The following is an 18,201-nucleotide window of genomic DNA, read 5'->3' on the forward strand; positions in this document are numbered from 1 at the left end:
CTGAAGAGTTTGAGTACTCACGAAGGCTGGTAAGCTGTAGGAGAGGTGACCTCTGCAGCGTGAAGATAGAGACAAGGCAAGGCCCGGAGCCAAGATGTCCTTGAGGAAGCAGGTCGACCCAGGAAGTAGATAGGTGTGAAGCAAGGCCTTCAGGGAGCGGGTACCTTGAGCGTCCTTGCTGGAACAGTGTAACCCCGGAGGGTAGGAAGGAGCGAATAAGGTCCCTGAGGAGCGGGTACCTGGAACGCCCTTAGTGTAGCCAGATGAAGGTAGCAGTCCAGCAGCAAGAGGGAGGCTTTCCAGTCTTTTGCATTGAGTGTCACATGTAATGATTTTTTACCCGCCGGTGAGAGATTGTATGTGTGCACTCGGTGCAAAGAGCTCCTGGCTCTCAGGGAACAAGTCCGATCTCTGGAGGCTAGAGTAGCAGACTTGGAGGAGCTGAGGGAGACAGAAAGGTACATTGACGAGACCTTCAGGGACATAGTAGCCAAGTCCCAAATCCATTCTGTACAGTCGGACACCCCTCGTAGTTGGAACATTTGACCAGAGTCAGGATGTTTAAAAGAGGAAGTTACTGCAGTATGACTGCACATAGTGCAGCGACCACAGGGACTATGGCATCCAGTCCCCCTGGTGGCTACCTCATTCCTGCAAAACATCGTGTGTACCAACTTATCTCGGAGGTTGCTGCCTCTCCGGAATGAAAACCGTAAAGCACCCTGAAACAAAGATGATAAAGCTAAGTTATGCCAGTGTCTGCGGATCATCGAGGCTATGGATTTGCTCACAACTGAAACAGGTAAGATACAGTTATGGGATATATCGTCATCCTCCTCGGAGGGAAGGAATAACCAATCCCGATTAATGTATAATGCCCGTTTGAAGGCTTTTTTCACTACCCGCGGAGGATATCCTCGGTCCAAAAATCTCTGAGACATTAGACTGCAGTAACTTCCTCTTTTAAACATCCTAACTCTGGTCAAATGTTCCAACTACGAGGGGTGTCCGACTGTACAACTAAGGGGGTAGTATACGTGGTACAGTGCCCCTGCCCTCGTTTATATGTGGGAAAAACCATGAGGATGGTGAAAACCCGCATTATCGAGCATTGTTCCAATATTAGACTCCTCAGAATTGATGAACCTTTAGTCTCCCATTGGACTTATTTGGGCCATTCTATCTCTGAGCTCACTTTTCAAGTATTAGAGATCGTTCCCCCCTCTATGAGGGCAGGAGATTATGCGGAGCTGTTAGGTAGAAGAGAGCAAAGGTGGATTTTTACATTGAATACTATTCATCCCTGTGGTCTTAACAAAGACATTGAATGGCATTTATTTGGCTAAAGGGGGCGGGACGATTTTTGAAGTTCTCGCGATGGCATCTGTTTTGGCACCAAGGCTTCTTCTCCTTTAAATTGGTTGACAGGGTGAGGGCGTTCGCGCTCCATGGTCCCTTTAAAAGGTATGTGTTTACATTTTGATTGTGATATCTTAGTAGCCCAATTAGTTATGTTTCACCAAGATTATATGCATTTATATTACAGATGTTATAGTCACTGTGGTCCCTCCCGATGCAGCCACCAGCGAAACACGGGACCGTGTCGGGGGACTGATACCTGTTCATTCAAAAATATATGTGGAGTTGCCTTACCTTACTGACTGTGAGAATAAAATCTAGAATTTATACACTTGACAGTTTGGTGGAACTTTAAATCTTTTCCTTGCACGTTTTGTCTTGAGATTTCAATTACCCCAATATTGACTGGGTAAATGTAACTGTGCTATGCTAGGTTAACTACAGGTATTTTAACTGATAAATTCACAAATAGTATACCCGTATTTACATTTTAAATATTTCAAATTTTATTCCTTATATTATTTAAAACACATAAAACATACCCTATATGTCAAAACATTCATTCACACATTCATTCATCTAGATGTAACAACAGGACTTGCTAGAGACATAAAGTTCCTGGATGTAATAAATGATTGCTTCATGGAGCAATTGGTTCAGGAACCAACAAGAGGGGGAGCTATTTTAGATTTAATTCTTAGTGGAATGCAAGATTTGGTGAGAGAAGTAACGGTGGTGGGACCACTTGGCAACAGTGATCATAACATGATCAAATTTAAACTAATAACTGGAAGGGGGACAATAAGTAAATCTGCAGCTCTAACACTAAATTTTAAAAAGGGAAACTTTGATAAAATGAGAAAAATAGTTAGAAAAAAACTGAAAGGTGCAGCTGCAAAGGTTAAAAGTGTTCAACAAGCATAGACATTGTTTAAAAATACAATCCTAGAGGCGCAGTCCATATGTATTCCGCGCATTAAGAAAGGTGGAAGGAAGGAAAAACGATTACCGTCATGGTTAAAAGGTGAGGTGAAAGAGGCTATTTTAGCCAAAAAAAATCCTTCAAAAACTGGAAGAAGGATCCATCTGAAGAAAATAGGATAAAACATAAGCATTGTCAAGCTAAGTGTAAAACATTGATAAGACAGGCAAAGAGAGAATTTGAAATGAAATTGGCCATAGAGGCAAAAACTCATAATAAAAACTTTTTTAAATATATCCAAAGCAAGAAACCTGTGAGGGAGTTGGTTGGACCATTAGATGACAGAGGGGTTAAAGGGGCTCTTAGGGAAGATAAGGCCATTGCAGAAAGACTAAATGAATTCTTTGCCTCCATGTTTACAAATGAGGATGTTGGGGAGATACCAGTTCCGGAGATGGTTTTCAGGGGTGATAAGTCAGACGAACTGAACGAAATCACTGTGAACCTGGAAGATGTAGTAGGCCAGATTGACAAACTAAAGAGTAGCAAATCACCTGGACCGGATGGTATGCATCCTAGGGTCCTGAAGGAACTCAAAAATGAAATTTCTGATCTATTAGTTAAAATTTGTAACCTATCATTAAAATCATCCATTGTACCTGAAGACTGGAGGGTGGCCAATGTAACCCCAATATTTAAAAAAGGCTCCAGGGGTGATCCAGGTAACTGTAGACCAGTGAGCCTGACTTCAGTGCCGGGAAAAATAGTGGAAACTATTCTCAAGAACAAAATTGTAAAGCATATAGAAAGACATGATTTAATGGAACATAGTCAACATGGATTTACCCAAGGGAAGTCTTGCCTAACAAATCTGCTTCATTTTTTTGAAGGGGTTAATAAGCGTGTGGATAAAAGTGAACCGATAGATGTAGTGTATTTGGATTTTCAGAAGGCATTTGACAAAGTCCCTCATGAGAGGCTTCTACGAAAACTAAAAAGTCATGGGATAGGAGGCGATGTCCTTTCGTGGATTACAAGCTGGTTAAAAGACAGGAAACAGAGAGTAGGATTAAATGGTCAATTTTCTCAGTGGAAAAGGGTAAACAGTGGAGTGCCTCAGGGATCTGTACTTGGATCAATATATATATAAATGATCTGGAAAGGAATACGACGAGTGAGGTTATCAACTTTGCAGATGATACAAAATTATTCAGAGTAGTTAAATCACAAGCAGACTGTGATACATTGCAGGAGGACCTTGCAAGACTTGAAGATTGGGCATCCAAATGGCAGATGAAATTTAATGTGGACAAGTGCAAGGTGTTGCATATAGGGAAAAATAACCCTTGCTGTAGTTACACGATGTTAGGTTCCATATTAGGAGCTACCACCCAGGAAAAAGATCTAGGCATCATAGTGGATAATACTTTAAAATTGTCAGCTCAGTGTGCTGCAGCAGTCAAAAAAGCAAATAGAATGTTAGGAATTATTAGGAAGGGAATGGTTAATAGAACGGAAAATGTCATAATGCCTCTATATCGCTCCATGGTGAGACCTCACCTTGAATACTGTGTACAATTCTGGTCGCCGCATCTCAAAAAAGATATAGTTGCGATGGAGAAGGTACAGAGAAGGGCAACCAAAATGATAAAGGGGATGGAACAGCTTCCCTATGAGGAAAGGCTGAAGAGATTAGGGCTGTTCAGCTTGGAGAAGAGACGGCTGAGGGGGGATATGATAGAGGTCTTTAAGATCATGAGAGGTCTTGAACGAGTAGATGTGACTCGGTTATTTTCACTTTCGAATAATAGAAGGACTAGGGGGCATTCCATGAAGTTAGCAAGTAGCACATTTAAGACTAATCGGAGAAAATTCTTTTTCACTCAACGCATACTAAAGCTCTGGAATTTGTTGCCAGAGGATGTGGTTAGTGCAGTTAGTGTAGCTGGGTTCAAAAAAGGTTTGGATAAGTTCTTGGAGGAGAAGTCCATTAATGGCTATTAATCAATTTTACTTAGGGAATAGCCACTGCTATTAATTGCATCAGTAGCATGGGATCTTCTTAGTGTTTGGGTAATTGCCAGGTTCTTGTGGCCTGGTTTTGGCCTCTGTTGGAAACAGGATGCTGGGCTTGATGGACCCTTGGTCTGACCCAGCATGGCAATTTCTTATGTTCTTATGTTCTTAACCCCAGAAGGTTGTAGGAGCGAGAACAGAGTGGAACGCCTCTGAACAGAGTCAAAATTAGCTGGACCGGAATCCTTGCTAACTCGTAGCTGGATTGGAGATTGGAGGCTAAGTACCCAGAGGTAGAGACGTCATGCAGTAGGGACGCCCCTGAGGTTCCCGCCATGATGTATTCAAAAGGGAGGGAAATGCACGCATGCCCTAAGTGACCTCAGTGTAAGAATGGCTAACGCAATCGCCCATGCCGGTCCAGGGATGCTGGAGAGGTTGACGAGGAGAGGCGGAGGCAGCCATCTTGCCCAGAAGAGAGGAAAGAGAAAGAAAAGAGGGGAGACAGAGAGGGCGCAGCCGTCTGCGACTGACGGGCACAACAAAGGATTTAATGTCTATCTCTATACTATTACTTGCTGCTGTAATTTGTTGGTCAGACATGATTGCAAGATGGACAAAAAGATTTGGCACTGTAGCTGGGCTAAGGCCAATCAGCAGATTGGTTCTTAGCTTGGTTTATTGGGGGGGGGGGGGGGCATCACATTAGACATGAGTGGTCATGGGATCTAGATCAGGGGTTGTTTCGCGAGGATGTGGTTCACTTGTACTTTATTGGTATGGATTTATTTTCTAATTCATTTCAGGAGGCCTTGGAGAACTTGCTGAGTTAGGGATCTTGGCCACATCTTTGGGGAGGGGGGGGGGGGGGTCACAGGTTAGTTCTCACCTGTACCTGTGGCAGATTGACCAAGCCTTTTGAGGTTCAGCTTGTTGCTGATTGGCTGGTTGACTTGATGGTGGTCAGGTCTGGATTTCCGGTAGGATCAACTGGGTGCAGTTGTCCCACGTCCGGCTCTTGCTGGGGGGTGGCAGGGGTCTATATGCATGGCTCCTTGCTGGGTGGTGGCAGGGGTCATAGGAGCGGTTAAGTGTAATATCAGTAACACTACAGGCCGGGTGGCCTGGTATTGTTCATCTTGCTGGTTGGCGGCGGATGTTCACTGTGGGTTTGGTTATTTCTTTGTTACTGTTGGGGGCTGGGGAACCTGATTGTTTTGGTAATAAAGCTGCAGCCTATTTGATCCCACTCTGGTGTCGATGTATTTATTGTATTGATTATTGTAAAAGGGTGGATGCAGGGAGAAGTGTATGTCCTGGCTACCCATATTATGGAAGGGCAGGCAGGTCTTGTACCTGGCTGCCTGTAGTAATATGGTGCCAGGCTCACTTCATGAGCAGGCTGGGGGGAGGGATGGATGGAGGTTGGTGGTGACTGAAATTTCCAGTCTGACAGGTTAGGAGCAGTTGTGGTTTGAAATCAAACCAGCCTGAGCATGGGAGCCGATTGGCTCCTGGGTGCAAGGAATGTAGGGTATGGGGTGGAGTTTAGGTTATGGGGGGTGTGCACAGCTGGGCAAATCTCACTTGCCTGCTGTCGCTGCATCCCTCCCACTCGCCCCTATTTGATCACAGTTTTTTTGTTAGGGGATATTTTCTGCTTTGTCGCAGCTGGAGTTGGGGCAGGTTGCTCGAGCCTGTTAGGGTTCATCTTGTTGCTGATTGGCTGGCTGACTTGACTGTGGTCAGGTCTGGATTTCCGATGGGAGCAACTGGGTGCAGTTGTCCCACATACAGCTCCTTGCTGGGTGGTGGCGGGAGTCTACATGCATAGCTCCTTGCTGGGTGGCGGCGGGAGTTGTGGAGGCGGTTAAGGGGAATATCGGTAACCCTACAGGCTGGGTGGCCTGGTAATGTTCATCTTGCTGGTTAGTGGCGGATGTTCACTGTGGGTTTGGTTATTTCTTTGTTACTGTTGGGGGCTTGGGCACCTGATTGTTTTGGTAATAAATCTGTGACCCATTTGATCCCACTCTGTTGTCAGTGTATTTATTGTATTGATTATTGTAAAATGCTGGGAGAAGTGTATGTCCTGGCTACCCATATTATGCATGACTAATTTTTCTCCAAAGTAGTTTAACAGATTTCTTGGGTCCTTTGAGGTTTATTCAGCATCAGGGCGGCTCAAGTCAATCTGCTACCTGAGGCAAGGGATAAGAGGGTGCCCCCCCCCCCCCCGCCTCCTCTCTGCCCCCCCATAGGCTCCCTCTCTCTGGCACCCACAGTCAAGCACACTCACACATGTTCCCTCCCCATCCAAGCACTCTCGCACACCCCCTCAAGCACCCTTACACATGCTCTCTCTCACACCCCCCAATCACTCTCACATGCTTTCTCACCCCTCCTATCCTCGCAATCTCACACACATACATACACACACACCCTCTCTACATATATTCACACTCACTGGCACTCTTTTGGCACTCCCTCCCCCCCCCTTGAAGATTTTCCTGCCTGGGGGGATAGGGCCTTTTTGCTGCTAGCTGGCTTGCTGGGAAACACGGCAATCACAGACAACAATCTGTTGTCATAGAAACATATAGAAACATAGAAATGAAGGCAGAAGAAGACCAAACGGCCCATCCAGTCTGCCCAGCAAGCTTCACACATTTTTTCTCTCATACTTATCTGTTTCTCTTAGCTCTTGGTTCTATTTCCCTTCCACCCCCACCATTAATGTAGAGAGCAGTGATGGAGCTGCATCCACGTGAAAAATCTAGCTTGATTAGTTAGGGGTAGTAGGGGTAGTAACCGCCGCAATAAGCAAGCTACACCCATGCTTATTTGTTTTACCCAGACTATGTTATACAGCCCTTATTGGTTGTTTTTCTTCTCCCCTGCCGTTGAAGCAGGGAGCTATGCTGGATATGCATGAAGTATCAGGTTTTTTTTCTCCCCTGCCGTTGAAGCAGAGAGCTATGCTGGATATGCGTGAAGTATCAATTTTTCTTCTCTCCTGCCGTTGAAGCAGAGAGCTATGCTGGATATGCGTGAAGTATCAGTTTTTCTCCCATGCCGTTGAAGCAGAGAGCCATGCTGGATATGCATTGAAAGTGAAGTATCAGGCACATTTGGTTTGGGGTAGTAACCGCCGTAACAAGCCAGCTACTCCCCGCTTTGTGAGTGCGAACCCTTTTTTCTTCTCCCCTGCCGTTGAAGCAGAGAACTATGCTGTATATGCATTGAAAGTGAAGTATCAGGCTTATTTGGTTTGGGGTAGTAACCGCCGTAACAAGCCAGCTACTCCCCTCTTTGTGAGTGCAAATCCTTTTTTCCACATTTCCTCTTGCTGTTGAAGCTTAGAGCGATGTTGGAGTCACAGTAAGCATGTGTATGTTTATTGAATAAGGGTATTGTCTCCAGGCAGTAGCCATCATTATGGCGAGTCACCCACTCTTCATTGGCGGCCTCTTGACTTTATGGATCCACAGTGTTTATCCCACGCCCCTTTGAAGTCCTTCACAGTTCTGGTCTTCACCACTTCCTCCGGAAGGGCATTCCAGGCATCCACCACCCTCTCCATGAAGAAATACTTCCTGACATTGGTTCTGAATCTTCCTCCCTGGAGCTTCAAGTCGTGACTCCTGGTTCTGCTGATTTTTTTCCTACGGAAAAGGTTTGTCGTTGTCTTTGGATCATTAAAACCTTTCAAGTATCTGAAAGTCTGTATCATATCACCTCTGCTCCTCCTTTCCTCCAGGGTGTACATATTTAGATTCTTCAATCTCTCCTCGTACGTCATCCGATGAAGATCCTCCACCTTCCTGGTCGCCCTTCTCTGTACCACTTCCATCTTGTCTTTGTCTTTTTGTAGATACGGTCTCCAGAACTGAACACAGTACTCCAGGTGAGGCCTCACCAAGGACCTGTACAAGGGAATAATCACTTCCCTTTTCTTACTCGATATTCCTCTCTCTATGCAGCCCAGCATTCTTCTGGCTTTTGCTATTGCCTTGTCGCATTGTTTCGCAGACTTCATATCATTAGACACTATCACCCCAAGGTCCCTCTCCTGCTCCATGCACATCAGCCTTTCCCCCCCCCCCCCCCCCCCCATCGAATACAGTTCATTCGGATTTCCACTCCCCATATGCATGACTTTGCACTTCTTGGCATTGAATCTCAGCTGCCATATCTTCGACCACTCTTCCAGTTTCCTTAGATCCTGTCTCATTCTCTCCACTCCTTCCGGCGTGTCCACTCTGTTGCAGATCTTAGTGTCATCCGCAAAAAGACAAACCTTACCTTCTATACCTTCCGCAATGTCGCTCACAAAGATATTGAACAGGACCGGTCCCAACACCGATCCTTGCGGTACACCACTTAAAACCGCTCTCTCTTCAGACAAGGTTCCATTTACCATCACACATTGTCTTCTGTCCGTCAACCAATTTGCAATCCAGGTCACCACCTCGGCACTCACTCCTAAGCTTCTCGTTTTATTCACCAGTCTCCTGTGCGGAACCGTATCAAAAGCTTTGCTGAAATCCAAGTATATGATATCGAGTGCTCTTCCTTGATCCAATTCCTTGGTTACCCAGTCAAAAAAGTCAATCAGATTTGTCTGACAGGATCTTCCCCTGGTGAATCCATGTTGCCTCTGGTCCATCAATTCTCCGGACTGTAGATAGTTCACTATTCTCTCTTTCAGCAGTGACTCCATTACTTTTCCCACCACCGAAGTGAGGCTAACCGGTCTGTAGTTGCCAGCCTCCTCCCTGTTCCCACTCTTGTGAAGCGGGACCACCACCGCTCTTCTCCAATCACTCGGCACCACTCCCGTTTCTAGGGATCTATTGAACAGGTCACACAGTGGACCCGCCAGAACATCTCTGAGCTCCCTCAATATCCTTGGATGAATCCCATCAGGCCCCATGGCTTTGCCCACTTTCAGGTTCTTTAGCTCTTCCCACACATTTTCTACTGTAAAAGGATTTTCATCTATTCCACTTCCCTCCAGTTTCTTGTTGTGTAGAGATGGTCCTTCTCCAGGGTCTTCTTTAGTGAACCCAGAGCTGAAGTATTCGTTTAATATTTCTGCCATTTCTTCGTCTCTCTCCACACATTGATCATTACCACCTTTCAATTTCACTATACCACTTTGGACCTTTCTCTTTTCGCTGATGTATCTGAAAAATGTTTTGTCACCATTTTTTATCTCCTTGGCAATCCTCTCTTCCGCTTGACTTTTTGCCAACTTGTTTAATTTCTTTGTCTCCCTCAGTTGATACAAATATTCTTCTTTGTGCTCCTCCCTTTGGGATCTTTTATATTTCTTGAATGCTGTTCTTTTAGCTTTAATTTTGTCAGCCACCTCCTTTGAGAACCAGATAGGTTTCAATTTTCTTTTGCTTTTCTTTACATTTCTAACATATAGAGCAGTTGCCTTGGTGATTGCTCCTTTTAGATTGGTCCACTGCTGATCCACATCTCTCTCGTTCTCCCATCCTTTAAGTTCTTCCTCCAGGTACTTCCCCATTACCTCAAAGTCTGTGTTTTTGAACTGTAAAACTCGGGTCTTTGTGGTTCTTTTCCCTATTCTTTTAGTGATATTAAACCATACCGTTTGATGATCACTGCTGCTGAGGTGGGCGCCCACCTGGAGATCTGAGACATTATCTGCATTAGTGAGCACTAATATAGCTCCTTCTCTCGTGGGTTCCAACACCATTTGTTTGAACAAAGATACTTGCATGGCATCCACTATCGCTCTACTATTTTTAGTTTCTGCAGATGGGATTTTCCAGTCTACATCTGGCATATTTAAGTCACCCACGATCACCACTTCTCCCTTCTTACCTATCTTATGGATGTCTTCAACCAGATCTCTGTCCAGCTCTTCCTTTTGGTTTGGAGGCCTGTAAACCACTCCAATATAAATGGACGCTCCGTCATCTTTTTTTAGGTCGACCCATAGAACTTCTTCCTTACTCCAACTTCCTTGTAGCTCAGATGCTTGGATGTTGTTTCTGACATAAAGAGCCACACCTCCCCCTTTTCTATCCTCTCTGTCCTTCCTTAACAAGTTGTAGCTTAGTATTGTTGTATCCCATTCATGAGATTCTGTGAACCATGTTTCTGTGATAGCAACAATGTCCAATTCTGCCTCAGCCATTAGGGCCTGCAGATCTGGGATTTTATTTCCCAAACTATGAGCATTTGTGGTCATAGCCTTCCAGGTACTCTCTTTAAGGTTTTTGCTTTTCCTGGACTCCTTATGAGATATTAGTTGAGATTTGTTATTCACTTCACTCTTTCTTTTTGTAGTTGTGCCACTGTTGACAGAGTTATCCATCTCAATTAGATTTTTCTTTTGGTTATGGATCTTGAAATACTGCATGCATTGTGTTTTTTCTCTCTTTTCTGGTAACACTTCAATGTTTTTCTCAAGAACTTCTTCAGTTTTGAATATAGTGGAGGCTTGTTGTTCTTTTTGCATTTGGTACATTGTGTGTCTCCTCATCACAGGTCTAATTCTACCAGAGCCCACTGTATTCCTGGATTTTAAAGAATTTCTTAATGACCTGTTTGAGTGGGGGGTATACCTGTTGGCTGCCCATCTGTCAAGAATGGGTGACTGTGGGTCCTACCTGAGCCTAATGAATCTCCTTTTCTTGACTCCTGGTTTTTTTGTGATATTGGGGAATTATTTTCTGAGTAATGCAATGTGGGTGTAATACTTTTAATTGAAGCTATCTCAGTCAGCTACTTTTTCAAGGAAGAGAGTTGTGCACAAATTGGGCAAGCTCTAAGTTTCCAGATGCTTTCCCTCAGAATAAAGGCTCCACAGCAGTTATATTGGATAGTCCTCATCTTGGTAATTTGTGATTTGTATTTCCTTGACTGTTACCAATGTACCAATTTATCTCGCTGCCAATGATAAGTTAGGCAGTCTTTATTATAAAGCAAGCACCAGGGGTGGGTGGGTAGAAGGGTACGGTGGGAGGGAGTCAAACAGTTTAGCCTGGGACAAGCTGGGTAAAGCAGGGCACTACTGGACGGTTGTCTTTGCTTTTTGGTCAATTGTTTTAAAAAACAGTCTTTATGCCCCAATTTTTAGTTTGAACAGATTTGTGCCAGCTAACTCCAAAAGAGAGAGATTTTAACAGTTTAAAAGCTGGAGAGCTTTTTTGTTTGGGGTTTTTTTCTTTTTTCTTACTTTATGCAGCAAACAGCAAATTAACTTACTAGAATAATATCTTACTATAAAGAAATGAAACACAGACTATAAAGAAAATTAAAACACAGACAGGAATTAGTCACAGAAGCTTTCTACACAACTTCAAAGCAATAAGCAAAAATACTTAGCCACAATGCAGATTTCACAATGCAATATACACTTCCACCAAGAGAAACCCCTCCAGCATGTGCACAGGACCCCTCTCTGGCAGTACAGATGGGAGCTGTGCTATGCATCCTAGGAACGCAGTTACAGAAACAAGAGGATCAAGAGGAGGCAGCGGAGACACCGGATGCATTGCATGAGTACTCCCTCCTCCCAGACTGGGACGGCAGAAAAGCAACGAGTGATGGCGCTGGCTCTCCCCTTCTCTCTCTCAGCCAGCACTGGGCTCCAGGCGCCAGGATCTCGGCCACCATCCCCTGCCATGACAAGGCCAGAGAGGAGGAGGAGAAGCAGTGGCAGCAGCATCTCCCTTGTGCACTGCTCGCCTTGATGCTGATGCTGCACTGCTCAAGCCCCAGGAGCTGGAGGGCAACTGCTGTCATTTAGGATGGAGGGGGGCAGGGGTGGCTGTCTGCACCCAGTCCCACAGTGAAAAGCTGACAGGGCAGAGCTATCCCCGCTAGCTGCTCATTCCGGTTGCATGAGGGGCACGATGCACACACACTTACCCCAAGCCAGAGCCCGTCCATGCGTGCTCCACCACAAAGGCCACTGCGCAGGTTCTTTGTTGTTTTGACAGTAGGGTGAGGCGGCTTCTAGAGGAGTTTGGAAGGGGCAGTTTTTGCTGCTTCCAAAGTTTGCCACCTGAAGCGGCTGCCTCATTCTATCTCATTATAGAACCACCCCTATCCAGCATCGTCATAATATTTTTGGTCCTTGATTTTTTTAATGCACTGGGATAAAATCTTTTCAAAAAATAAAAAGACATATTAAATTTGGACCCAGTGTTTAGATAACCATGTTGCATTATTTATAAGGTCCTACATATATAGTTTATCAAATCTTTTGAATTTTCTGGGGTAATTTCTTCCTTTTATTACTGTTTGGGATCATTTTCCACCCTATCATGAATTTTTTGAAACTTTGTTGATGAATATGATGTGAGAATCCTTATAACCAAACCTTTAATTTCTAAAAAAAAAAAAAATTGCACAGTAATTAAGATTTAAAAAAAATCTTATAATCTGGATTTTAATGCTTATGTTTTGATGCTACCATAAGAGCTGGTGGACTTTTGGAATTGAAAAAAATCTTTTGTTTCATAGAGTTCTTGTTTTTAGCGATAGAGCACTTTTGTCCACCTTGAACAATTTTGCTTTGTGAGCTGATAAGCACAATTGTGGATACAATCATAGATGCCTTTTGGTAAATAAAGATTAAAAAAAAACAAAACAAAGGAAAAATATTTTCTGGCTATTGATCAATATGCTAGCAACTCTTCAAGTATTTAATATTTGTGGGTGGGTTTATATGTTTTAATGTAAATGTGCATGAATGGTGTATTTGAATGTGTGCGTCTTTGGGCCCTGTGTAGTGAATACTTTCTGTCAATATATTTTTGTTGATGTTTTCCTGTATATATAGCTTAGTTCACAATTAGCATAGTAAGGTTGGCAGAGCAATGAATGATTAAATTTGTGGAACTTGTTTTTATTATAAACTGAAATGTTTTCATATTTTGTATAATAAATTTTAATATTTTATATTTTTTGAAAGTATTTTTTGTACAATACATCTTTTAATTTTTGATATTGTATAATTTATTGATGTATGTAAAACCTTTGGGGTAGATTTTCAAACCGCGCGATTTGGCGTACTTTTGCTGGCGCATCAGGCGCCAGCAAAAGTACGCGGGATTTTAGTAGATACGCGCGTAGCCGCTAAAATCCTGGATCGGCATGCGCAAGGCTATCAATTCCGTATAGCCGGCGCGCGCCGAGCCGCGCAGCCTACCCCCGTTCCCTCCGAGACCGCTCCGAAATCGGAGCGGCCTCGGAGGGAACTTTCTTTTGCCCTCCCCTCACCTTCCCCTCCCTTCCCCTACCTAACCCACCCGCCCGGCCCTGTCTAAACCCCCCCCTTACCTTTGTCGGGGGATTTACGCCTCCCGGAGGGAGACGTAAATCCCTGCGCGCCAGCGGACCGCTAGCGCGCCAGGACGCAACCTGGGGGCGGGTCCGGAGGGCGCGGCCATGCCCCCGGGCCCGCCCCCAGAACGCTCCGGACACGCCCCGAAAACGCAGCGCGGTTCGGGCCCGCCCCCCGACACACCCCCGACACGCCCCCCTCAGAAAACCCCGGGACTTACGCGAGTCCCGGGGCTCTGCGCGTGCCGGTAGGCCTATGTAAAATAGGCTCACCGGCGCGCAGGGCCCTGCTCGCCTAAATCCGCCAGGATTTGGGCGGATTGAGGCGAGCAGGGCTCTTAAAATCCGCCCCTTTATATTTTATTACTGCCTTTGATGTTATCAGTGACTTTTTAAATGTGTTTGCTTTGCTGAAATTAGTTGGATCTTCTCACTGAGGCCCTGGAGCATATTCGGGTGTGCAAGGAGGTCTGGAATTTACTGAAGTCCTCAGGTAGGAGCTCCAGGGTTCCACCAGTAGATTTGTCTTTTTATTTTTGGGCCCAGCAGCTTCCAAGTGAACTGAAACCAGCCTCTATTGGTGCTGTGAGCTTCACTCACCCAAAGATGATATTTGTGCAGTGTTCTCTCAATCTAGCTTGATGTTACCCAAGTAGAGAGTCCATCAAGCTAGGTTGAGAGAACATTGCACAAATCTCATCTTTGGGTGAGTTTCCTCACTCCGAAAGTCATCAAATCTTCTCAAGAGTGCACTGTTCTGTTTGTACGTCACACTCTGCATGTCAAAGTGGCCCCTAACACCTACAGTAATACCTAAACCTCACCTCGCGTTGCTAGGTGGGCCTCCTATAGAGGCATAAATACCTACTTAGTATGAGGGCCTTATAGCTAGTCTCTCTCTCTCTCGGCCAGAAATCCCACCCCATTCTCCTCCCCTTTTCCTAATTTGCATCGCACCATGCGTTATGGTATTTTCACATGCGTTAAAGGTGCTTTTCGCATGCGAATACGCCATATAGCACTTTGATAAATAACCCCTTTAGATTGGCCAGTGCAATAACCATAAATCTCAGTTTTCTCCAGAACTTAGTTAACGTACTCTAAGATGGTAACTTTCAAACCAGTGCACGTGTGCACATTTGTGCGCATATATCAGCCTGCATCCAGGTATGCGGCCATTTTGTAACATATGCGTGCATGTTATAAAATAGCCTAGCCGCATGCACGTGTGCCATATTTTAAGTAGGCATGCTTATGTGTATGTAAATCCCGCTTCTGCTGTGTAAACTGGATTTTAAATGGGGTCGCTCGCCAACACTGTTCCCAGTTTTACCAGTTTGGCCTCAGTTTACCCAGTTAAGAGATAGGTCCTCCAGTCCCCCCTGGTTTGATAGTCTTCACTCCCCCGAGTTAGCCCTGATCTTTAAAACCCTACAGATGAGCATAGTTTTCTTTAAATTGAAACTTATATGGCATACATAGTAGAAGTAAAGTTACATGGCAGGGGGCCTTGGCGCGCACCGGGTTAACTATTTACGTACATATTTTAAATTCACGCCCCGAAATAGTCCATACCCCACCTATGCCCCACTTCTTTTTGAGAACTTTTGAGATGTGTGCACTGCGGGAGATACGCACTTATCTTGGTGGCTTTGAAAATGTGCTCCTTGTGCATCTGCACAACGGCTTTTAAAATTCAGGTCTAAGTCTGGCCTCTAGTTGTCACTATTGGGCAATGACTACTCTCTTTGTTCCCAGGGTCAGCCCTGGCTGACTCCTAGTAGCGGAAAGTTGGCCTGAGATTCTAACCCAGGTCTTCCACGTAGCAGGCACAGCACTTGCCACTGATCCACCAGATCAGCTCAGATTTGTCTTAAACGAGCAAGGCAGAGGGGTAGATTTTCAAAGGGTTTCGCACGTAACGTATGCACGTAACCCCCGAAAACCTACCCCAAATCCCCCTGCACGTGCTGAGCCTATTTTGCATAGGCTCGGCGGCGCACGCAAGCCCTGGGATGCACGTAAGTCCCGGGGCTCTCCTGGGGGGGCGTGTTGCGGCGGCGCGGCGTCCGGGGGCGTTCCGGTGGCGTGGCTGTGGGCGAGGTTCCGGTCCGGGAGCATTCCGGGGGGCATGACCACGGCCTCCGGACCAGTCCCCGGACCGGAAACTGGCGTGCCGGCAGCTGGCCCGAGCAGGCGTAACTTTGGGAATAAAGGTAGGGAGGGTGTAGATAGGGCTGGGGTGGTGGGTTAGGTAGGGGAAGGGAGGGGAAGGGAAGGGAGGGAAAGGTGGGGGAGGTGGAGGGAATGGGCAGCGTGCGCAGGGCTCAGCACGCGCAAGGTGCACAAATGTGCACCCCCTTGCGCCCGCTGACCCTGGATTTCATAAGATATGCGCGGTTACGCGCATATCTTATAAAATCCGGCGTACTTTTGTTTGTGCCTGGTGCGCGAACAAAAGTATGCGCTCGCACTTTTTTATAAAATGTACCCCAGAGGCAGAAGTAAGACTGTTTTCATGTTCTGTAGCTGAGTACTTGGAGAGGCAATTTTTTCTCCTTCTGCTTCTCTGTGGGGCTCTCAATTTACAGTCTGATCAAAGAGGACAGAAACTAGGACAATTTCCAGGTACTTATTATATTTTGGCTCTGATCAGATCATGTTTCTGTCCGATTGCAAGATACAACATGTTTTGCTGCTATAGCTGCTGTTTCCTCTGTTTCCCCTTAAACTTGACAGAGTTTTCTCTGTTCATTGTTTTGGGGTAAGTGTTTTATTTTCTCTGTTGGTTTTGGGAAATGTGCATCTTTGATGTCTTTGTATGTTTATGTCTCTCTCTTTTACCTTTTTTTTGTCCATTTGTCAGGAGATTTCTCCAGGGACCCCACAGATGTTCTTTTGCTGCTTTATGAGTTTGAAATACGAGCCAAACTGAATGATCCAACCCTGGAGTCCCTGCAGGAGTCAGTGTGGGAACTACCACAACTAGACACCAAGACATTGGAGACCATTGCATGTAAATTATTGTTATTCTTTAGCTTTCAGACATGCAAACAAACTTATAGCTGGGTGGTCTGTGATGGCAAGAGGTGTCTTTAGAATAAGTAAAAATGTCACCTGGTTGTTGTCTTCAAGGTCCTGCAGCATACATAAGAGCATAAATGGTGAACAGTGTGCTTCCATAGAGGCTGGTGTTTCACTGCTTTGCACAGGATCAGCTGTGTGCTTCTGTACCTGCTGGTATATCACTGCCCAGCACAGTGTAAGCAGTGTGCTTTCATACAGGCTTGTATATCACTGCTCAGCACAGGGGCAGCAGTGCACTTTCATACATAGAGCCAATGGAAGCAGTAGATGGCTGCCTACTGCGCCATCAGTCTGGTGCAGCAATAACATTGCTTATCTTTCTTCCTGCCCATATGGCATTGAGGAGGAAGTGGTATGGTGTGGGTTTGCATGAATGGAAAGAAGGAGATGCCATGCCGTCATTGCCATAAGCAAGAGGAACAGCGCAGCCCCTGCACACCTCAGGGAATAGCAGTATCAGCCCTGCGCTTGTGTGGTGTTTAAAAAGAGCAGTAGTGCGGCCCAGCCTCCAACTGCCTCAGGAAGTAGTAGTATCGGCCCCATTCCATGGTCAGCAGTAAGAAAAGGAACAAGGGCCTATAGAATTAGGAAGAGCAGCTTGGCCATAGGCTGTTAGGCACAGGAAGTAGAGCAGCATCAGCCCCTGCGACTTGAAGAAAGAGGAAGAAACCCATTGGCCATGGGGTCTAAAGGAGGCAGCTGCTGCTGGTGTCCTTGTGCTTCCCAGGGGAAGGGGAGGAAGAAGTAAGTGATGGAAAGCATACGCCTGTGTTTGTGAGAGCATGTCTGTGTGTAAGACAGCATTGTGATCTCAAGGCATTTAAGAAAAGTTTTAAAACATGGCTTTTTAAACAAGCATTTTACAAAGAGACGGAAGAATAGAAATTATTCAGGAATAGGCAGATAAGCACCGACACACAGTACTTAGGACAGTACAGTAGAGTAGTCCATGAACTACACATCACAATAAGCATATTGATAACACCATGTATGATAAATTTACCCTTGAAAATACCTTTGTTACACTCGGTCATGACCCACTCCTCTAAAAATTATTTTGTCTAATGATATATTGTAACCGAACCTTTGACGGCACCTGTTAGAATGTACTATAGTACACTTTTACCTACATTAAATATGTGCCTACATGTAAACCGTTGCGATGGTATATAACTTAGCGACAGTATAGAAAAGATTTTAAATAAATAAAATATGTGCATGAGAGCATGTCTATATGAGACAGTTGGCCCTCACAAAATTCTCTGCTCTGGGCTTTACAGTCATACCATGTCTTTTGCTTAGTCTGGGCTGACTACAAATTATTTCTGACAAAGTCAATAAGGTCTTCTAATCGCTGCTGTATATTGACTACATATTCAGTTTCTTAGCATTCAGACAGGTTAATCCACACCAGTGGGTTATGCACCTCTACCAGCAGACCGTGATGTCAGAGCAAAGCTGACATCACGGTAAAAATACCACTG

At 45.1% G+C, this 18,201-nt stretch overlaps 1 protein-coding gene across 1 annotated transcript in view; it reads left to right on the forward strand.

The window, feature by feature from the left end:
* Positions 1-18,201, forward strand: part of TEX11 (testis expressed 11) — a 974,891-nt gene that overhangs the window by 808,578 nt on the left and 148,112 nt on the right. Inside the window, exons 25-26 of the mRNA XM_029607248.1 lie at positions 14,051-14,123; positions 16,497-16,646. Coding sequence (XP_029463108.1) covers positions 14,051-14,123; positions 16,497-16,646 — 223 coding nt within the window. The remainder of the gene's footprint in view (positions 1-14,050; positions 14,124-16,496; positions 16,647-18,201) is intronic.

This window comes from Rhinatrema bivittatum, chromosome 6 (genome assembly GCF_901001135.1).
Source record: "Rhinatrema bivittatum chromosome 6, aRhiBiv1.1, whole genome shotgun sequence".
NCBI classification, from domain to species: domain Eukaryota; kingdom Metazoa; phylum Chordata; class Amphibia; order Gymnophiona; family Rhinatrematidae; genus Rhinatrema; species Rhinatrema bivittatum.